At 38.2% G+C, this 18,567-nt stretch overlaps 3 protein-coding genes across 11 annotated transcripts in view; 2 read left to right on the top strand and 1 right to left on the bottom strand.

Annotated features, from left to right (window-relative positions):
* Positions 1 to 3,526, top strand: part of odf2 (outer dense fiber of sperm tails 2) — a 41,844-nt gene extending 38,318 nt beyond the window's left edge. For all 7 annotated transcript variants that reach the window (XM_062959869.1, XM_062959868.1, XM_062959874.1 and 4 more), the window contains one exon: positions 2,547 to 3,526. In XM_062959869.1, coding sequence (XP_062815939.1) covers positions 2,547 to 2,720 — 174 coding nt within the window. In that variant the 3' untranslated portion in view covers positions 2,721 to 3,526. The remainder of the gene's footprint in view (positions 1 to 2,546) is intronic.
* A 2,424-nt stretch (positions 3,527 to 5,950) lies between these two features.
* Positions 5,951 to 18,567, top strand: part of gle1 (GLE1 RNA export mediator) — a 33,060-nt gene continuing 20,443 nt past the window's right edge. Inside the window, exons 1-6 of one of the 3 annotated variants that reach the window (XM_062959424.1) lie at positions 5,951 to 6,133; positions 9,215 to 9,436; positions 12,691 to 12,816; positions 12,955 to 13,103; positions 15,902 to 15,962; positions 17,425 to 17,679. In XM_062959424.1, coding sequence (XP_062815494.1) covers positions 6,035 to 6,133; positions 9,215 to 9,436; positions 12,691 to 12,816; positions 12,955 to 13,103; positions 15,902 to 15,962; positions 17,425 to 17,679 — 912 coding nt within the window. In that variant the 5' untranslated portion in view covers positions 5,951 to 6,034. Of the gene's footprint in view, positions 6,134 to 9,214; positions 9,437 to 12,690; positions 12,821 to 12,954; positions 13,104 to 15,901; positions 15,963 to 17,424; positions 17,680 to 18,567 lie in introns of all 3 variants that reach the window. The other 2 variants (XM_062959425.1, XM_062959426.1) reach the window with 2 other exon arrangements.
* Positions 14,190 to 18,567, bottom strand: part of dync2i2 (dynein 2 intermediate chain 2) — a 145,708-nt gene continuing 141,330 nt past the window's right edge. The window contains exon 10 of the mRNA XM_062959433.1: positions 14,190 to 14,315. Within this exon, the coding sequence (XP_062815503.1) occupies positions 14,205 to 14,315 (111 nt within the window). The 3' untranslated portion in view covers positions 14,190 to 14,204. The remainder of the gene's footprint in view (positions 14,316 to 18,567) is intronic.

The following is an 18,567-nucleotide window of genomic DNA, read 5'->3' as shown; positions in this document are numbered from 1 at the left end:
TTATTATTATTATTATCTCAATGCATTTCATTCTGGAACTGCATGATCTGTCATAGCTTAAATATATGCCAATCTGCATATTTATAAGTGTATTTTTATGAATGTCTAATGTAATTACTTTTTAATTGAATTGCAATGTATTGTATTATGTTTATATATGTGGTCTTATTGTAAGCCACCCTGAGTCCCCTCTTGGGTGAGAAGGGCGGGATACAAATGCTGTAATAATAATAATAATAATAATAATAATAATAATAATAATAATAATAATAATAATAGAAGAAGAACATGCCCTGGCAGAATAGGTAAAGCAAAGTGAAGAACCTACAATAAAATAATAATAATAATAAATTTATTTTTGTATGCCGCCTCCATCTCCCCAGCTGGGGACTCGGGGCGGCTCACACGGGGAACAAGGCCCAATATAATCACATAAAATCATAAAATAACAATTTAGACATCAGACAATTTAGACACCAGACAGATATTTCCACAAAGAGGAGCGCTTTGGTGACCACAAGATGTAATGTGTTACCATCGGCTCTTTTGGATGGGAGATATAAAAAAGTAGACCGTCGCGAAAGGATTGTCCTTGTGACTTGGTCTCTGTTGAAACACTTCATCGTTCTCTCTTTGTTTGCCCTGAATATAATAATGTATGGACGGAATACAGGAATTCCATTTTTAAAGATCTCAATGGCAAGTGCAATATAAAATTCTATATTTTCTGAACAACCCTGGCGCGTTCTTTTGTGAGACTGCTGCAAATTTTTATCCTTGAGATTAGTAACATTTACCAATGTTTACTTTCGATCTGTGACCTGGGATCTGCACGCATCATCCGAAAATACATCACACAGTCCTAGACACTTGAGAAGTGTTCGACTTGTGATTTTGTGAGACGAAATCCAGCATATCTATCTTGTTTGCTGTGTCATAATAAAATAATAATAATAATAATACAGTAGAGTCTCACTTATCCAAGCTAATCGGGCTGGCAGGAGCTTGGATAAGCGAATATCTTGGATTATAAGGACGGATTGAGGAAAAGCCTATTAAACATCAAATTAGGTTATGATTTTACAAATTAAGCACCAAAACATCATGGTATACAACAAATTTGACAGAAAAAGTAGTTCAATACGCAGTAATGTTATGCTGTAATTACTGTATTTATGAATTTAGCACCAAAATATCACGATATATTGAAAAAATTGACTACAAAAATGGCTTGGAATATCCAGAGGCTTGGATAAGCGAGGCTTGGATTAATGAGACTCTACTGTAATAATAATAATAATAATAATAATAATAATAATAATAATAATAATAATAATAATAATAATACATCACACAGTCCTAGACACTTGGGAAGTGTTCGACTTGTGATTTTGTGATACGAAATCCAGCATATCTATCTTGTTTGCTGTGTCATAATAATAATAATAATAATAATAATAATAATAATAATAATAATAATAATAATAATACATCACACAGTCCTAGACACTTGGGAAGTGTCTGACTTGTGATTTTGTGATATGAGATCCAGCATATCTATCTTGTTTGCTGTGTCATAATAAAATAATAATAATATTAATAATAATAATAATAATACATCACACAGTCCTAGACACTTGGGAAGTGTTCGACTTGTGATTTTGTGATAAGAAATCCAGCATATCTATCTTGTTTGCTGTGTCATAATAAAATAATAATAATAATAATAATAATAATAATAATAATAATAATAATAATAATAATAATACATCACACAGTCCTAGACACTTGGGAAGTGTTCAACTTGTGATTTTGTGATACGAAATCCAGCATATCTATCTTGTTAAAATAATAATCTATATATATAAAAGGATAAAAAAATTTCAGCCTAAGACAAAACAACAAAACTACACATCCCAGAAACACTAAACTTGGCAGCACAATTCCTCATCCATGCCTCTACGTTCATACAACAAAAAGAAAAGAGAAATAAAGTCCTAATTAGAGGGAGAGGAATAATTGTTTTTATCCAATTGCTGCCAGTTAGAAGGCTAAGCTCCGCCCTCTTGGTCTCCTAGCAACCCACTCAGCCCAGGGGACAGGCACAGTTAGGCCTCAGGCCTCTTCCACACTGCCTATAAGATACAGATTATCAGATTTTAACTGGATTATATGGCAGTGTAGACTCAAGGCCCTTTCACACAAAGTATAAATACTACACAGGGACATAGACCCCCTCTACCCTCACCACTTTCACAATACACAAACAACCAAATGCATACTAGACATAAAGACAACCATACAACAGACATTCAATACCACCACTACCTCAACAAGTTCTCACCAACACCACCAGACAACGCCACAGCAACGCGTGGCCGGGCATAGCTAGTAATAATAATAATAATAATAATGAAATCCAGCATATCTATCTTGTTTGCTGTGTCATAATAAAATAATAATAATATTAATAATAATAATAATAATAATAATAATAATAATAATAATATTAGCTGTGCCAATGCCTTGTCTCACTCCTTCCGCAGGCCGAGCACCGGTTCCAGAGCCGCCTCCAGGACCTGAAGGACCGGCTCGAGCAGTCGGAGAGCACCAACCGCAGCATGCAGAACTACGTCCAGTTCCTGAAGTCCTCGTATGCCAACGTCTTTGGAGACAGTGCCTTGACCAGCTCCCCCATCCGGCCCCGGTCTCCCCTGTGACCAAACCCTTGCCCTTTCCCTTTAGGCTCAATGGTTGTGTGTGTGTGTATTTCAAAGCCATATCTAACTCCCAGAATAACCGAGACACATTTCCTCGCTACAGGCAAACACTCGGGGCATTTTTATCCTCCCTATTCTTCTAGTGCCTTACACAGATTAAACCTGCAGGTTTTTTATTTTTTCCTACTTTGGTTTTGCGTACGTACGTATGCTTGTGTCACGGTTCCACGAGGCTTGAAGATCATGTTTCAACCAACCTTTGGGAGAGATGCGGACGAATGAAAGGCCTGGCAGGCGGGTGAGGGTCGGGCGGCTCTTTGTTTCCCTTCTTTTATATTTGCAGTTGTTTTGCTCATAACAAAGGGATGCACGTAACTGCAGAGCATCTTCCTTTTCATGGGATCCACAGTTTGAGACTTACATACTTTAAGTTATTTACCTTTTTTGTACGTGTGACTTAGTGTTCAATAATGGGATTTTTAGTTGCCGGGTCTCCATCTAATGGTTTTGTTTGAATTCTAATACGTGTGTCTGTGTGATCTGGGTTCTGTTCATGTGCCAAATCCGTCTTCATTCGAATGCAAACCCTGAGTTGGATTTTAACACTATCTTCTTGTTTGCGGGAAATCACAAGCATTACTCTTCACGTCTTCCCAAATTTTGGTCACTTTCATCCAGGGGACAAATCAGCCAACGGATTGCTGTTGAGACTTTAAAAAACATATTTAATATATGTCAGATCTAATATGACTTAATGTGTGACTTTTAAAACGGTGCTGCAATAAATACTTTTTCAAGGAACATAATACTTTGTGTTTTTCCTCCATGTTAAAAATACCTGCACTGTTTCCTTGCGGCTACTAAGCGGGCCTTGACATTTTATTATTATTATTATTATTATTATTATTATTATTATTATTATTATTATTATTTTATTATGACACAGCAAACAAGATAGATATGCTGGATTTCATATCAGAAAATCGACTTGTGATTATTATTATTATTATTATTATTATTATTATTATTAGTGACATTTATATCCTGCCCTTCTTATATCCCGAAGGGGACTCAGGGCGGTTTACAAGTTATATATACATACAATATATTATATTATTAGTATAGCACAATATAAACACTATATAAGCATTATATATTATTATATTGTACTATACGACTATATTGCAATATTATTAGTAATATTACATGTAATATAAATATACAATTATAATAGTTTATTATTATTATTAGCGACATTTTTATCCCGCCCTTCTCACCCCGAAGGTGATATATACATACAATATATTACATTATTAGTATAGCACAATATAAACACTATATAAGCATTATATATTATTATATTGTATTATACGACTATATTGCAATATTATTAGTAATATTACGTGTAATATAAATATACAATTATAATAGTGTATTTGTATTATTATTATTATTATTATTATTATTATTATTATTATTTGCGACATTTATATCCTGCCCTTCTCACCCCGAAGGGGACTCAGGGCGGTTTACAAGTTATATATACATACAATATATTATATTATTAGCATAGCACAATATAAGCATTATATATTATTATATTGTACTATACGACTATATTGCAATATTATTAGTAATATTACATGTAATATAAATACACAATTATAATAGTTTATTATTATTATTAGCGACATTTTTATCCCGCCCTTCTCACCCCGAAGGTGATATATACATACAATATATTACATTATTAGTATAGCACAATATAAGCACCATATAAGCATTATATATTATTATATTGTACTATACGACTATATTGCAATATTATTAGTAATATTACATGTAATATAAATATACTATTATAATAGTGTATTTGTATTATTATTATTATTATTATTATTATTATTATTATTATTATTATAGACATTTATATCCTGCCCTTCTCACCCTGAAGGGGACTCAGGGCGGTTTACAAGCTATATATACATACAATACAGTAGAGTCTCAGTTATCCAACATTCTGGATTATCCAACGCATTTTAGTAGTCAGTGTTTTTAATATATCGTGATATTTTGCTGCTAAATTCGTAAATACAGTAATTACTATATAGCATTACTGCGTACTGAACTACTTTTTCTGTCAAATTTGTTGTATAACATGATGTTTTGGTGCTTCATTTGTAAAATCATAACCTAATTTGATGTTTAATAGGCTTTTCCTTAATCCCTCCTTATTATCCAACATATTTGCTTATCCAATATTCTGCCGGCCCGTTTATGTTGGATAAGTGAGACTCTACTGTATATTATATTATTAGTATAGCACTATATAAGCATGAGCATGATATTATATTTTACTCTACGATTATATTGCAATATTAAAAAAACATTATTTTATTTATTTATTTATTTGCTACATTTATATGCCGCCCTTCTCACCCCGAAGGGGACTCAGAGCGGCTTACAAATTAAATTTACATACAATATTATATTAGCATAGTACAATACTGGTAATAAATTACTATATTGTACTGTATCAATATTTTGTAATATTAGTAATATTACATGTAAATTATAATATATAATTAATATTATATTGTATTATTAGTATTATATCGTATTACAGTATAATATTATGAATATTATATGTATATACAATATGTTATAATTACTATATATTATTGTAAATTATATTGTATACATATACATATATATATATATATACATATATAAACACACACACATATATATACATTGCCTGTTTTCCAGTGTTACAGGGGGAAAAACCCATTATGGAACCAAAAACTGTATGTGATTCAGAACCTGAGGCTCTCTTAAGACAGAGAAATGCAAAATTCCTATTTTTTTAAAAAACCTACAATTACATTTTTAAATAATGTAATAATTGCAATGAATGGATCAAGCTCAGGGGGAGCTTATCTGGGTACGAAACCCGCCATTTCTGTATGCGAGCCGTGGCAGTGTGACTCTTCCATTTATAGCTCTATGTGTAAAAAGGGCCTTAATGCAAAGGATCGCACGGGGGCGTGGTTACAACGCGGGGGCGTGGTTACAACGCGCGGGGCGTGGTTACAACGCGCGGGGCGTGGTTACAACGCGCGGGGCGTGGTTACAACGCGCAGGGCGTGGTTACAACGCGGGGGCGTGGTTACAACGCGCGGGGCGTGGTTACAACGCGCAGGGCGTGGTTACTTTGCTGACGTCAGAGGCCTCGGCTTCCGGCTGGGCCGGAAACGCCTCACAACGTCGAGAGGCGCCGTGGTGGAAGGAGGTGGCGGTTGTTTTGCGCGGCCATGCCGTCGAGGGAGCTGCAGATGAAGACGGTGGCCGCCCTGAGGAGGAGCCGGAAGGGAAGGCTGCCCTACCGCCGCGACTGGAGCCCCCAGGCCCAGGTAGGCCGCGGCCTAGGCCCTGAGGAAGGCGCTTCTCGACCTCAGGCCTCGCCCCCAGCCCCCTCAGAGGCCTCCTAGGCCCCAACGCTTTCTCTTTCCCCGCCTTCAGTGTTGCCCAGGCACTGGTCTCCACCTTGATGATATTATTATTATCTATATATATAAAAGAGTGATGGCATCACGGCGACCCACAAAACAACAAAAGTACAGGCCCCCCAACCTCGAAATTTGACAACACAACCCATCATCCACGCCTCTAGGTTGATACAACAAAAAGCAAAGAAAAATAAAGTCCTAATTAGAGGGAGAGAAATAATTCTTTTTATCCAATTGCTGCCAGTTAGAAGGCTAAACTCTGCCCACTTGGTCTCCTAGCAACCCACTCAGCCCAGTGTTAATAAAAGAATAAAAAAAAATACAAATAATACAATAAAAAATAATAAAAAACACTAAAAAAATTAATACAATAAAATACTATAACAATATAACTAAAAACAATACAACAAAATAATAAAATATAATAAATAAAAAAGATAAGTTAAAATAAAATTAATTAAAAAAAATACAAATAACGTCAAATAAAAATTCCACAACTTTTAACCAATACCACCACCACTTTGCCACAGCAACGCGTGGCCGGGCACAGCTAGTTATTATATAAAAGGATTAACTGCCACTCTGGAGCCACAGTGAAGAAGGAGGGCCAAGAAGACACCATTCCACCATTTCTCCTGTGTCAATATAACAATATAATAATATATAATAAATAATAATAATAATATATAATACCCCCCTTCACTCAGGCTCCAGAGTGGCAGTTGGTCCTTTTATATAAGAATATAATGTAATACAATATAATAATAATACACTATTGTAATTGTATATTATATATTACAGTAGGAGCCTCCGGTGGCCTAGGGGATAAAAGCCTCGTGACTTGAAGGTTGGGTTGCTGACCTGAAGGCTGCCAGGTTCGAATCCCACCCGGGGAGAGTGCGGATGAGCTCCCTTTATTTATTTATTTATTTATTTACATCATTTATATTCCGCCCTTCTCACCCCGAAGGGGACTCAGGGCGGATCACATGACACATATAGGCAAACATTCAATGCCTTTTTAACACAAGACAAAGACGAACAACATAGCTCCGAGCGGGCCTCGAACTTATGACCTCCTGGTCAGTGACTCATTGCTCTCCCGTCTGCGCCACAGCCCCGGGCCTCCAACTCCATCCGGGGACATGAGAGAAGCCTCCCACAAGGATGGTAAAACATCAAAACATCCAGGCGTCCCCTGGGCAACGTCCTTGCAGACGGCCAATTCTCTCACTCCAGAAGCAACTCCGGTTGCTCCTGACACGGGAAAAAAATTACTGTAATCATAATAATAAATAGGGGCCCCTGGTGGCGCAGTGTATTAAACCACTGAGCTGCTGAGCTTGCGGACCAAAAGGTGCCAGGTTCAAATCCCGGGAGCGAAATGAGTGCCCGCTGTTAGCCCCAGCTCCTGCCAACCTAGCAGTTCGAAAACATGCCAATGTGAGTAGATCAATAGGTACTGCTCTGGCAGGAAGATAACGGCGCTCCATGCAGTCATGCCAGTGGCCACATGACCTTGGAGGTGTCTACGGACAACGCCGGCTCTTCGGCTTAGAAATGGAGATGAGCACCAACCCCCAGAGTCGGTCACGACTGGACTTAACGTCAGGAGAAAACCTTTACCTTTTAATAAATAATAATAATAATATATAATACCCCCCTTCACTCAGGCTCCAGAGTGGCAGTTAGTCCTTTTATATAATAATATTATAATGTAATACAATATAATAATAATACACTATTGTAATTGTATATTATATATTACAGTAGAGTCTCACTTATCCAACATAAAGGGGCCAGCAGAACGATGGATAAGCGAATATGTTGGATAATAAGGAGAGAATTAAGGAAAAGCCTATATACAATATATTATATTATATGACTATATTGTAATATTATTAGTAATATTGCATGTAATATAAATATACAATTATAATAGTGAATTATCATTATTATTACATTGTATTACATCATCTCTTACAAGATACTGATCCTGACATTTAGAGCTCGAAATGGTCAAGGACCATTATATCTTAGGGACCGCCTCATTCCTTTTTTCCACCAGTGGTCACCTCCATCCTCCCAGGAAAATCTCCTATATGTACTGGGCCCTAGGGAGTTACACCTGGAAGCTACAAGGAGTAGAGCCTTTTCGACCTATGCTCCAATTTTGTGGAACTCATTGCCTCCATATGTTAGAGCAATGTCGGAGTTGCGACCTTTTGTAAAAGCGCTCAAGACTTGGCTGTTTGGTTGTGCATTTAAGTAAATCAGATCTAATTTGCCAAATAGTCACTGTTGAATGTTTTTATATTTTGGAATGATATTTTAAATTGTAAGTCGCTCGGAGCACTCTGGTGGAGAGCGACTAATTAAGAAATAAAGTGAAGTATTACATCATATTATTATTAATATTACATGTTTATACAATGTATTATAATATTAGTATAGTGTAATATTATTATATATTATTATATCATTAAATTGATACAGGAGACATGGTGGAAAGATGTCTTCCAATATAAGATGTCTTCGGAATAGAAGGCCTGCTGATCACATGTGCAAATGGGATCAAATTGGGAGATCCAAAAGGACTTTCACAGATTAGAGAGCAGGGCCAGAAGCAACAAAAATGGTTTTCAACAGGGAGAAGTGTACAGAACTACACTTATTAGACAATAGAAATGAAAAGCACCAATATAGGAAGGTGACACAAAGCTAGAAAATTGTTGTTGTTATTATTATTATTATTATTATTATTATTATATCTAGTTCTGGACAAAGCACTTCAAGAAGGAGATGGACAAGATGGAAGGGGCCCAGAGAAGGATGACCAAAGTTTTTCTCACTCCAGAATTAATTGGGTCCTTTCTCCAAGATTTAATCTATTCAAACATTTAATCTATTCGAGTGAGAGGGGCATGTTTTGAGGCATGTCTCAAATGCATGTTGTATATTTATGCAATTATTCATTGTCTGTAGGAAATCCTGGAACAACATAACAGACCCCCTGAGCTGTCCGCTTACTCCGGCTGGGTGCTAGAGAAAATGCTTTCCTGTTCTCCAAAGCCGCGGCCTGTGTTGGTGTCACCGGATAATGAATCTGCTCTCATCCATGGCCTGTCTTCTCTCACTATTGACGCTTCTCCTGATAAGCATTTGGTCTCTACGCCTCTGTCAACGGACGCCCCCAGTGAAGCACAGGTAATGCTCTTTCTAGCCATCCCATAATCCCCAAGGTCTATTGTTTTAAACCTGAATATCCAAGGATGTGTAGAGAATTAATGTTAGCTCCAGAAAAAGTTTGATAAGCGAAGCCCAATGCCTCCTGGAGCAAAGAAACAATCTCAATAGCTAGAATCTAGAATCTCCAGCTCAGACGGGAACCCACCTGATTTCTCATAACACTGAAATAATAATACTGTATATACTCGAGTATAAGCCTAGTTTTTCAGCCCTTTTTTTAAGACTGAAAAAGCTCCCCTCGGCTTATACTCGGGTGAGGGACCTGGCTGGCTTATATTCGGGTCAGCTTATGCTCGAGAATATATAGTATATAGGTACCTACTATCATATGTGGTGGGGATGTGAGAAAGCAAAAACCTATTGGAGGAAAATTAGAGGAGACACGGAAAAGATGCTAGAGGTAAAATTACCAATGAAACCGGAATTATGGTTATTAGGGATTCATGAACAAAAATTAGAAGCAAATAAAGACAAACTCTTGTTTTTATTAACGACGGCAGCAAGGATATGTTACGCGAGGGTGTGGAAAAAAAGTGAAATTCCTAAAGTAGAAGATTGGTTGGTAAAAATACAGGATATAAAAAATATGGACAGACTTACCTTTCTATTATCAAAAAGTAAGGGAAACCCGATAAAGGAAACAGATTGGGTCAGTGTAACAAAATATTTAGAAGACAATAAAAAAGGGAAATAATAAGAGAAAAGGAAAAAAGAATAACAATATTAACAATATACGATATAGGAAGAAAAAATAACAAAAAACTAAATAAAATAAAATAAAAAAACAGAACAACAATAGAGAGAAAGAAAGACAGGTCCATTAAAAATTAACAGTGGAAATAATAGAAGTAGAGAAAAAGAGAGAACCCCCCCCATTAGAAACGGAAGAAAGACAAGGAAAAAGAACTTCAGAGAAAAGACGAAAAAAGGAGAGAAGAAGGAAAAGGAAAGAAAACCTATAGGACGATGCTTGGAAGTCCAAATCATATCTTTTATTCTCTTTCTGTTGGTTTGTGTGTGTTTTTTTTTCTTCTATCTTCATTATTTATATATACTTTTTTTTTCTTTTTTTCTTCTTCTTCTTATCTATTATTTATCTTCTCTCTTTTCCAACTCAGATCTCGTAATTTTGCTCTTTTCTTACTCGTATTTTAATATGATAATGGAAAATTTCAATAAAGATTATTTTACAAAAAAAAAGAGAATATATAGTACATTTATTATTTTTCTCTATTATTATTGGTATTGTTACATTTATTATTTTTCTCTATTATTGTTGCTACTATTACATTTATTTTACTCTATTATTATTATTATTTTATTATGACACAGCAAACAAGATAGATATCCTGGATTTTGTGTCACAAAATCACAAGTCGAACATTTCCCAAGTGTCTAGGACTGTGTGATGTATTTTCGGATGATGCATGCAGATCCCAGTAGGGTGGCCTTTTGCAGTTGGCAGATCGTAATTTTGTCAATGTCTATTGTTTCCAAATGCCGGCTGAGATCTTTTGGCACGGCTCCCAATATGCCGATCACCACCGGGACCACCTGTGTATTATTACATTTATTATTTTTCTCTATTATTGTTGCTACTATTACATTTATTTTACTCTATTATTATTATTATTATTATTGCATTTATTATTTTACTCTATTATTACATGTATTATTTTCCTGTATTATTATTATTATTACATGTATTATTTTACTCTATTATTATTAAAAGGATGCATAAGCACATTTACATTGAAGAAGATGAGAAGAATGATTTGATCAGAGTTGGACAGTCTTATCTTAAATTTGAGCTTTACATAAATATTCAAAAACATTTAACCTACTGATGCGTCAATTAATGTAATTTTATTGGTATCTATTTTTATTTCTGAAATTTACCACCCTCGGCTTATACTGGAGTCAATGTTTTCCCAGGTTTTTGGGGTCAAATTAGGTGCCTCGGCTTATATTCGGGTCGACTTATACTTGAGTATATACAGTAATAATAATAACAACAACAAAATCAACACTGAAATATCAGGAAAAGTGTAATGGCCCTCAAATGAGCAGAGCCTGGGATCGGTTTGCAGTCCCGCACCTCCAATGCCTAGCTGAGAATAATAATAATAATAATAATAATAATAATAATAATAGTAATTTATTTTTCTATCCCGCTCCCATCTCCCCCACCGGGACTCGGGGCGGCTCACATGGGGAACAAGCCCAATGTCACATATAATAAACAGTCATACATTAAAACCAATATAAACAATAGGGGGCGGGCTGTGGCGCAGGCTGATGAGCAGCCTGCTGCAATAAATCACTCTGACCATGAGGTCTTGAGTTCGAGGCCAGCCCGTGGCGGGGTGAGCACCCGTCAATTAAAAATAAAAAATAGCCCCTGCTTGTTGCTGACCTAGCAACCCGAAAGATAGTTGCATCTATCAAGTAGGAAATATGGTACCACTTATAAAGTGGGGAGGCAAATTTAACTAATTTACGACGTTGGAATGAGGAAGTGCCCTCACAGTGGATGAATCGAACATCCCCTCAGGAGAAGGTTAAATTGCCTCTGTGTCTGTCTCTGTCTTGGTTCTATGTGTATATGGGCATTGAATGTTTGCCCTATATGTATATAATGTGATCCGCCCTGAGTCCCCTTTGGGGTCAGAAGGGTGGAATATAAATGCAGTAGAGTCTCACTTATACAACAGGCCGGCAGAACGTTGGATAAGCGAATATGTTGGATAATAAGGAGAGATTAAGGAAAAGCCTATTAAACATCAAATTAGGTTATGATTTTACAAATTAGGCACCAAAATATCGTGTTAGACAACAAATTTGATAGAAAAAGTAGTTCAATACGCCGTAAGGTTATGTTGTAATTACTGTATTTACGAATTTAGCACCAAAATATCACGATATATTGAAAACATTGACTACAAAAATGCGTTGGATAATCCAGAACGTTGGATAAGCGAATGTTGGATAAGTGAGACTCTACTGTATTGTAAATAAATAAATAAAAATAAATAAATGCCAAGGCCAATTGTTCCTGCTTTATGGTACTTTTAACTGCCATGGCTCCATGTTATAGAATCCTGGGAGTTGTAGTTTTACTAGTTTTAGCCCTTCCTTCCAATTCTTCCCACTTTGTGGTTCTCAGTCTTGAGACCAGCTTCTAATGCGGTGCCCTTTCCTCTCCATGCCAGGATCCTAAGAAGTGGAGGGTCCCAGAGAGTGCTCATGAAACCAATGCTCACCCTCGTCGCTCCAAAAGCACCGAGATAGATGGCTTGATCCGGTGGCACGAGGAAATCCAGCAGCTGAAAGTGAAGGCAAGTGCGCAGCAAAAGAGCCAGCGTGTTTGTCATGGTTTGGCTGTTGGGCTCGGGTTCTGGAGGCTGGGACTCAACCAGAGAAGGTGACCATAGGAGCATGTCTATTTGTGCATGTTTCCCATTTCTGACTTGCAGGAAGAGCTGAATCAGCGGCTGGAGCTGCAAGAGGAGGTGGTGAAGGCTGCCTCCGAGGAGGCTCGGGAGTTGCTCAAGCGCTTCGATGAGCTGAAGGAGCTGAAACGGCACCAGGAGTGTCAACAGCTGCAACAAGAGATAGAGAAGAGGTGAGGGGGTGACCCCATTCTCCCTCCAGATCAGTGAGGACGGTCTTAGTTGTGGGCAAAGCATTTTATTTATTTACTAGCTGTGCCCTGCCACGCGTTGCTGTGGCCCATTGGAATTGCACTGAATAGCTCCGGTTTTTGGGGTTTTTTAGGCCCTGTGGAGGTTCGTGACATGATATTTTGTGGTTTGAACCTTGAGGCGTGGATGATGGATTGTGTTGTGAAATTTTGAGGTTGGGGAGTGTTTAGTTTTATTGTTTTACCCAGTGCCGGGATTCCATCACTCTTTTATATATATAGATTTATTTTATTTGTTATTATATTGTTGGACTTTTTATACTATCTGTATTCACATACATCACATGTGATGTATGTATTGATTGTATGACTGCTTTTCATGTTTGATTTTACAATGTGTAATTTGTCACTGTTTTTATTATTGTTGTGAGCCGCCCCGAGTCCCCTCGGGGAGATGGGGCGGGATATAAGAATAAATTTATTATTATTATTATTATTATTATTATTATTATTCACCTGGCCCTGGCCCCATGTAAGCCGCCCCAAATCCCTTTGGGGAGATAGAGGCGGGGTATAAAAATAAAATTATTATTCTATTATGACACAGCAAACAAGATAGACATGCTGGATTTTGTATCACAAAATCACAAGTTGAACACTTCCCAAGTGTCTAGGACTGTGTGATTTATTATTATTATTATTATTATTATTATTATTATTATTATTATTATTATTACTATTATGACCCAGCAAACAAGATAGACATGCTGGATTTCGTATCACAAAATCACAAGTCGAACACTTCCCAAGTGTCTAGGACTGTGTGATGTATTATTATTATTATTATTATTATTATTATTATTATTATATGACACAGCAAACAAGATAGATATGCTGGATTTCGAATCACAAAATCACAAATCAAACACTTCCCAAGTGTCTAGGACTGAGTGATGTATTTTCGGATGATGCACGCAGATCCCAGCAGGGTGGCCTTTTGCAGTTGGCAGATCGTAATTTTGTCAATGTCTATTGTTTCCAAATGCCGGCTGAGATCATTTCTCACGGCAACCAGTGTGCCCATCACCACCGGGACCACCTGCCCTGGTTTCTGCCAGAGTCTTTGAAGTTCAATCTTGAGGTCCTGATAGCGGCTGAGTTTTTCCTGTTGTTTTTCGTCAATGCGACTGTCACCTGGGATGGTGACATCAATGATCCAAACCTTGTTCTTTTCTACAACTGTGATGTCTGGTGTGTTGTGTTCCAGAACTTTGTCAGTCTGGATTCGGAAGTCCCACAGTATCTTTGCGTGCTCATTTTCCAATACTTTTGCAGGTTTGTGATCCCACCAGTTCTTTACTGTTGGCAGGTGGTACTTGAGGCATAAGTCCCAATGAATCATTTGGGCCACGTGGTCGTGCCTCTGTTTGTAGTCTGTCTGTGCGATTTTCTTACAGCAGCTGAGGATATGATCAATGGTTTTGTCGGTTTCCTTGCACAGTATAAAAGGTAAATGGCTGCTCCTGGATGATGATGATGATTATTATTATTATTATTATCATCCAGCAGCAGCCATTTACCTTTTATATAACTTGCAATCCAACCTGTGCTGTTTAATTTAAAAGATAACTTGTTCTAAAGCCTGAGTTTGAGATGGGAAAGAGTTACTGTTCCAAGGTCACTCAATTTACGCGTCTCCTTGCTGATGAGAACCTGGGTCTTCCAATTCCTAATCCAGTTTTCTAACCAATACATTTCCAGCTCTTAGTAATGACTATAATGGAGTGGTCAGGTTATTTATTTATTTTTTAATTTTAGTTATTTATTTAATTTATATACCGCTCTTCTCTCCCGGGGGAACCCAGAGCCATCTTACATAATGGCAAGATTACTGCCACATATACCGTATATACTCGAGTATAAGCCGACCCGAATATAAGCCGAGGCACCTAATTTTACCACAAAAAACTGGGAAAACATTGACTTCGAGGGTGGTAAATTTCAGAAATAAAATTGCATTAATTGAGGCATCAGTAGGTTACATTTTTTTGGAATTTTTACATCAAGCTCAAATTTAAGATAAGACTGTCCAACTCTGATCAAATCATGATTCTCATCTTCTTCAATGTAAATGTGCTTATGTATCCTTTTAATAATCATAGAGTAAAATAATACATGTAATAATAATAATAATAAATGCAGGAAAATAATACAAGTAATAATAAATAGAGTAAAATAATAAATGCAATAATAATATCAGAGTGAAATAATGTATGTATTAATAATAATAATAATAAATAGAGTAAAATAAATGTAATAATACCAATAATAATAGAGATAAATCATAAATGTACCATATATTCTCAAGTATAAGCTGACCCAAATATAAGCCCACCAGGACCCTCACCCGAGTATAAGCCGAGGGGGGCTTTTTCAGTCTTAAAAAAGGCTGAAAAACTAGGCTTATACTCAAGTATATACAGTAGTACAAAATATAGTAAAAACCAACAATCGTAAGACACACTTAAAAACCAATATCATACCCAATTAAAACAGTAAAACACTGTGAGATAAAATAGATTCAGATAAAATAGATTCAGATAAAATAGATTCAGATTGAGCTGACAGACTTATCTTGCTTTCTGTCCCTTCTGGTGGAAATCAATTGGAGGAATGAATGAGATTTTATTTCTATCCTGGCCTTTCTCCTCAGTGGGGAATAATAAAGGCATTTGGTTCTGGTCTTGTGTGTACAGCTGATGTTTGTGCTTGTGTTACAGCAACAAAGAAGCTTTAGGGCAGCAGGAAAAGCTGAAGGAGGAGCATCGGCAGAGAGCAAAGGTATGGGTCCTGGAGCTGCGAAAGGGAGGAAAAAGATGAGTTAGCCAAAGCAGGGCAGTCCTTGGAAGACTCCAGGCTTGGCCACCACGCTGAACATGTCAAAGACAGAACGCCACAAGATAAAAGATAACAAAGTTTATTGGAGTTACAGAACCAAAAATGCCCGTAAAAGACAAGGGCTAGGCAAACACTGGCCTTAAAAGTAAAAAGAGACAAGAAAAACGTTCAAAAGATAAACCGGATTAAACCGGAGTTTAATCCGGGTTAAATCAAAACAGCTTGCTTCAGCCTGGAATAAACAAACAGAAGCTGGTGAACAAAAAGTTCAAAGGAATGCAACTAATTGGCAGCAGATGCTTCTCTGCTGCCAAGAGCTATGTTTGAGTAACTTAGAGGTTACTCCTCCACACAGCAGGCAAATTCCCGATACAAACACAGCAGACGAGGGCAGAAGCAGTCAGCGAAGTCCCAATCCGTTCCGAAGGTCGTAAGGCCGATGCAGACGTTTGTAGTTCACCAGTTCCAACGATAGACACAGGTAGGAGAATCCGAGGCCGTAGTCAGTCAGTCCGTAAGTCCAGAGTAAGCAGATGGCGTCCGTCAAGAAGACGACGGAAGGTCAAAGCTATTAAGATTAAGCAGAGGTTGCACAACAAAACCCCACACAATTCCTCCCGCCGTCTGAGCCCAATGTCCAGGATAACTTACGTAGTCAGCAAACGAATCACACCCGTCTTCAGGAAAACTTCCCACACAGATCCCAAGCGTTCGTCCAGATTACCTTGCCCAACGCAATTTGCTATTGCTCCCAAACCCCATTTTATGCCAGTTACAAGTCCTCATCGCTATCAGCTGTTCTCCTTAGCCCGGGCGTTTCCTCATCACTTTCCTCATCAGAACTGGAACACCTTTGACTACGCCCCACAGCATCCCCAGCTGTGGATCCCGTCCCATCCCTCCAGCTTGTCCACGGGTCTAATCCTGAAGGTCCCCAGTCGCCTTCCATACTATCATTGCCAGCGGCACCCAAATCCTCCCTTATACGAGTCCATTCCATGTCATCCTCTTCCGAGCTAACCATCTCTTCCTCCATTCTCTCAGTAAACCCCTCAAAAGAATCCTCGTCAGATGGTTCTGCAAAGATATCTCGCAGCCGCTTCCTTTCTCGCTCCTCGAGAGTATCTGACTCTCGAGGAGTCTTACGCCCACGTCTCCCAGTAGTAGAGCCATGAGGCTCAACCATAACAGAACATGGACTTCAGCTTGTTGTGAAGTCAGAACTAGTTTAAAGTGTGTCATTGTCTGGTAGCATCAAGGGAAATAACACCCCCCCCCCCCCCAAAGAAGCTTCAGGGCTCAAAAGATGTGTGGGAGTGGGACGTAGAAGCCAATCTCCCCTTCTTTTGGTTGTTACTTTCCTTATCTTAAAACGTTGACGCCGTGCCTTCCTCCCTTTGGGAAGATGGTGAGCCGGAAGCTGCGCGAGGCCGAGCAGCAGCGCCAGCGGCAGGAGGAGCTGGACCGCCTTCGCCGGGAGGAGGGCCAGGAGCGCCTGCGCCGCCTCTACTCCATCCAGGAGGAGGTCTTGCGCCTCAACCAGCAGATCGGCCTCAACCACAAACACAAAGACTTGCCCGGGATCGACCTCTCCCTCTACAGTAACCGCGGCAATCAGATCTGCGGGGAAGTGTCGGGGATTGTCCGCACGGCCAGTGAGGTAACTCTGCAAGATGCGTTCTCGAAGACTTGTGAATTTTCTGGGCTGTCTGGCCATGTTCCAGAAGCATTCTCTCCTGACGTTTTGCCCACATCTGTGGCAGGCATCCTCAGAGGTTGTGACAGCCTCAAGTGGCAGTGGAAGTATTATTTATTATTTATTTGCAACATTTATATCCCGCCTTCTCACCCCGAAGGGGACTCTGGGCGGTTTGCAAGTTATATGTACATGCACTATAGTATTAGCATTTATTTATTTATTTGCAACATTTATATCCCGCCTTCTCACCCCGAAGGGGACTCAGGGCGGTTTGCAAGTTATATGTACATGCACTATAGTATTAGCATTTATTTATTTATTTGCAACATTTATATCCCGCCTTCTCACCCCGAAGGGGACTCTGGGCGGTTTGCAAGTTATATGTACATGCACTATAGTATTAGCATTTATTTATTTATTTGCAACATTTATATCCCGCCTTCTCACCCCGAAGGGGACTCAGGGCGGTTTGCAAGTTATATGTACATGTACTATAGTATTAGCATTTATTTCTTTCTTTCTCACATTTATATCCCGCCTTCTCACCCCGAAGGGGACTCAGGGCGGTTTGCAAGTTATATGTACATGCACTATAGTATTAGCATTTATTTATTTATTTGCAACATTTATATCCCGCCTTCTCACCCCGAAGGGGACTCAGGGCGGTTTGCAAGTTATATGTACATGCACTATAGTATTAGCATTTATTTATTTATTTGCAACATTTATATCCCGCCTTCTCACCCCGAAGGGGACTCAGGGCGGTTTGCAAGTTATATGTACATGCACTATAGTATTAGCATTTATTTATTTATTTGCAACATTTATATCCCGCCTTCTCACCCCGAA

The sequence above is a fragment of the Anolis carolinensis genome, unplaced genomic scaffold (genome assembly GCF_035594765.1).
Source record: "Anolis carolinensis isolate JA03-04 unplaced genomic scaffold, rAnoCar3.1.pri scaffold_7, whole genome shotgun sequence".
Lineage (NCBI taxonomy): Eukaryota > Metazoa > Chordata > Lepidosauria > Squamata > Dactyloidae > Anolis > Anolis carolinensis.
The sequence above is the reverse complement of the archived record's forward strand: the minus strand, read 5'-3'. Positions and strand labels throughout refer to the sequence as shown.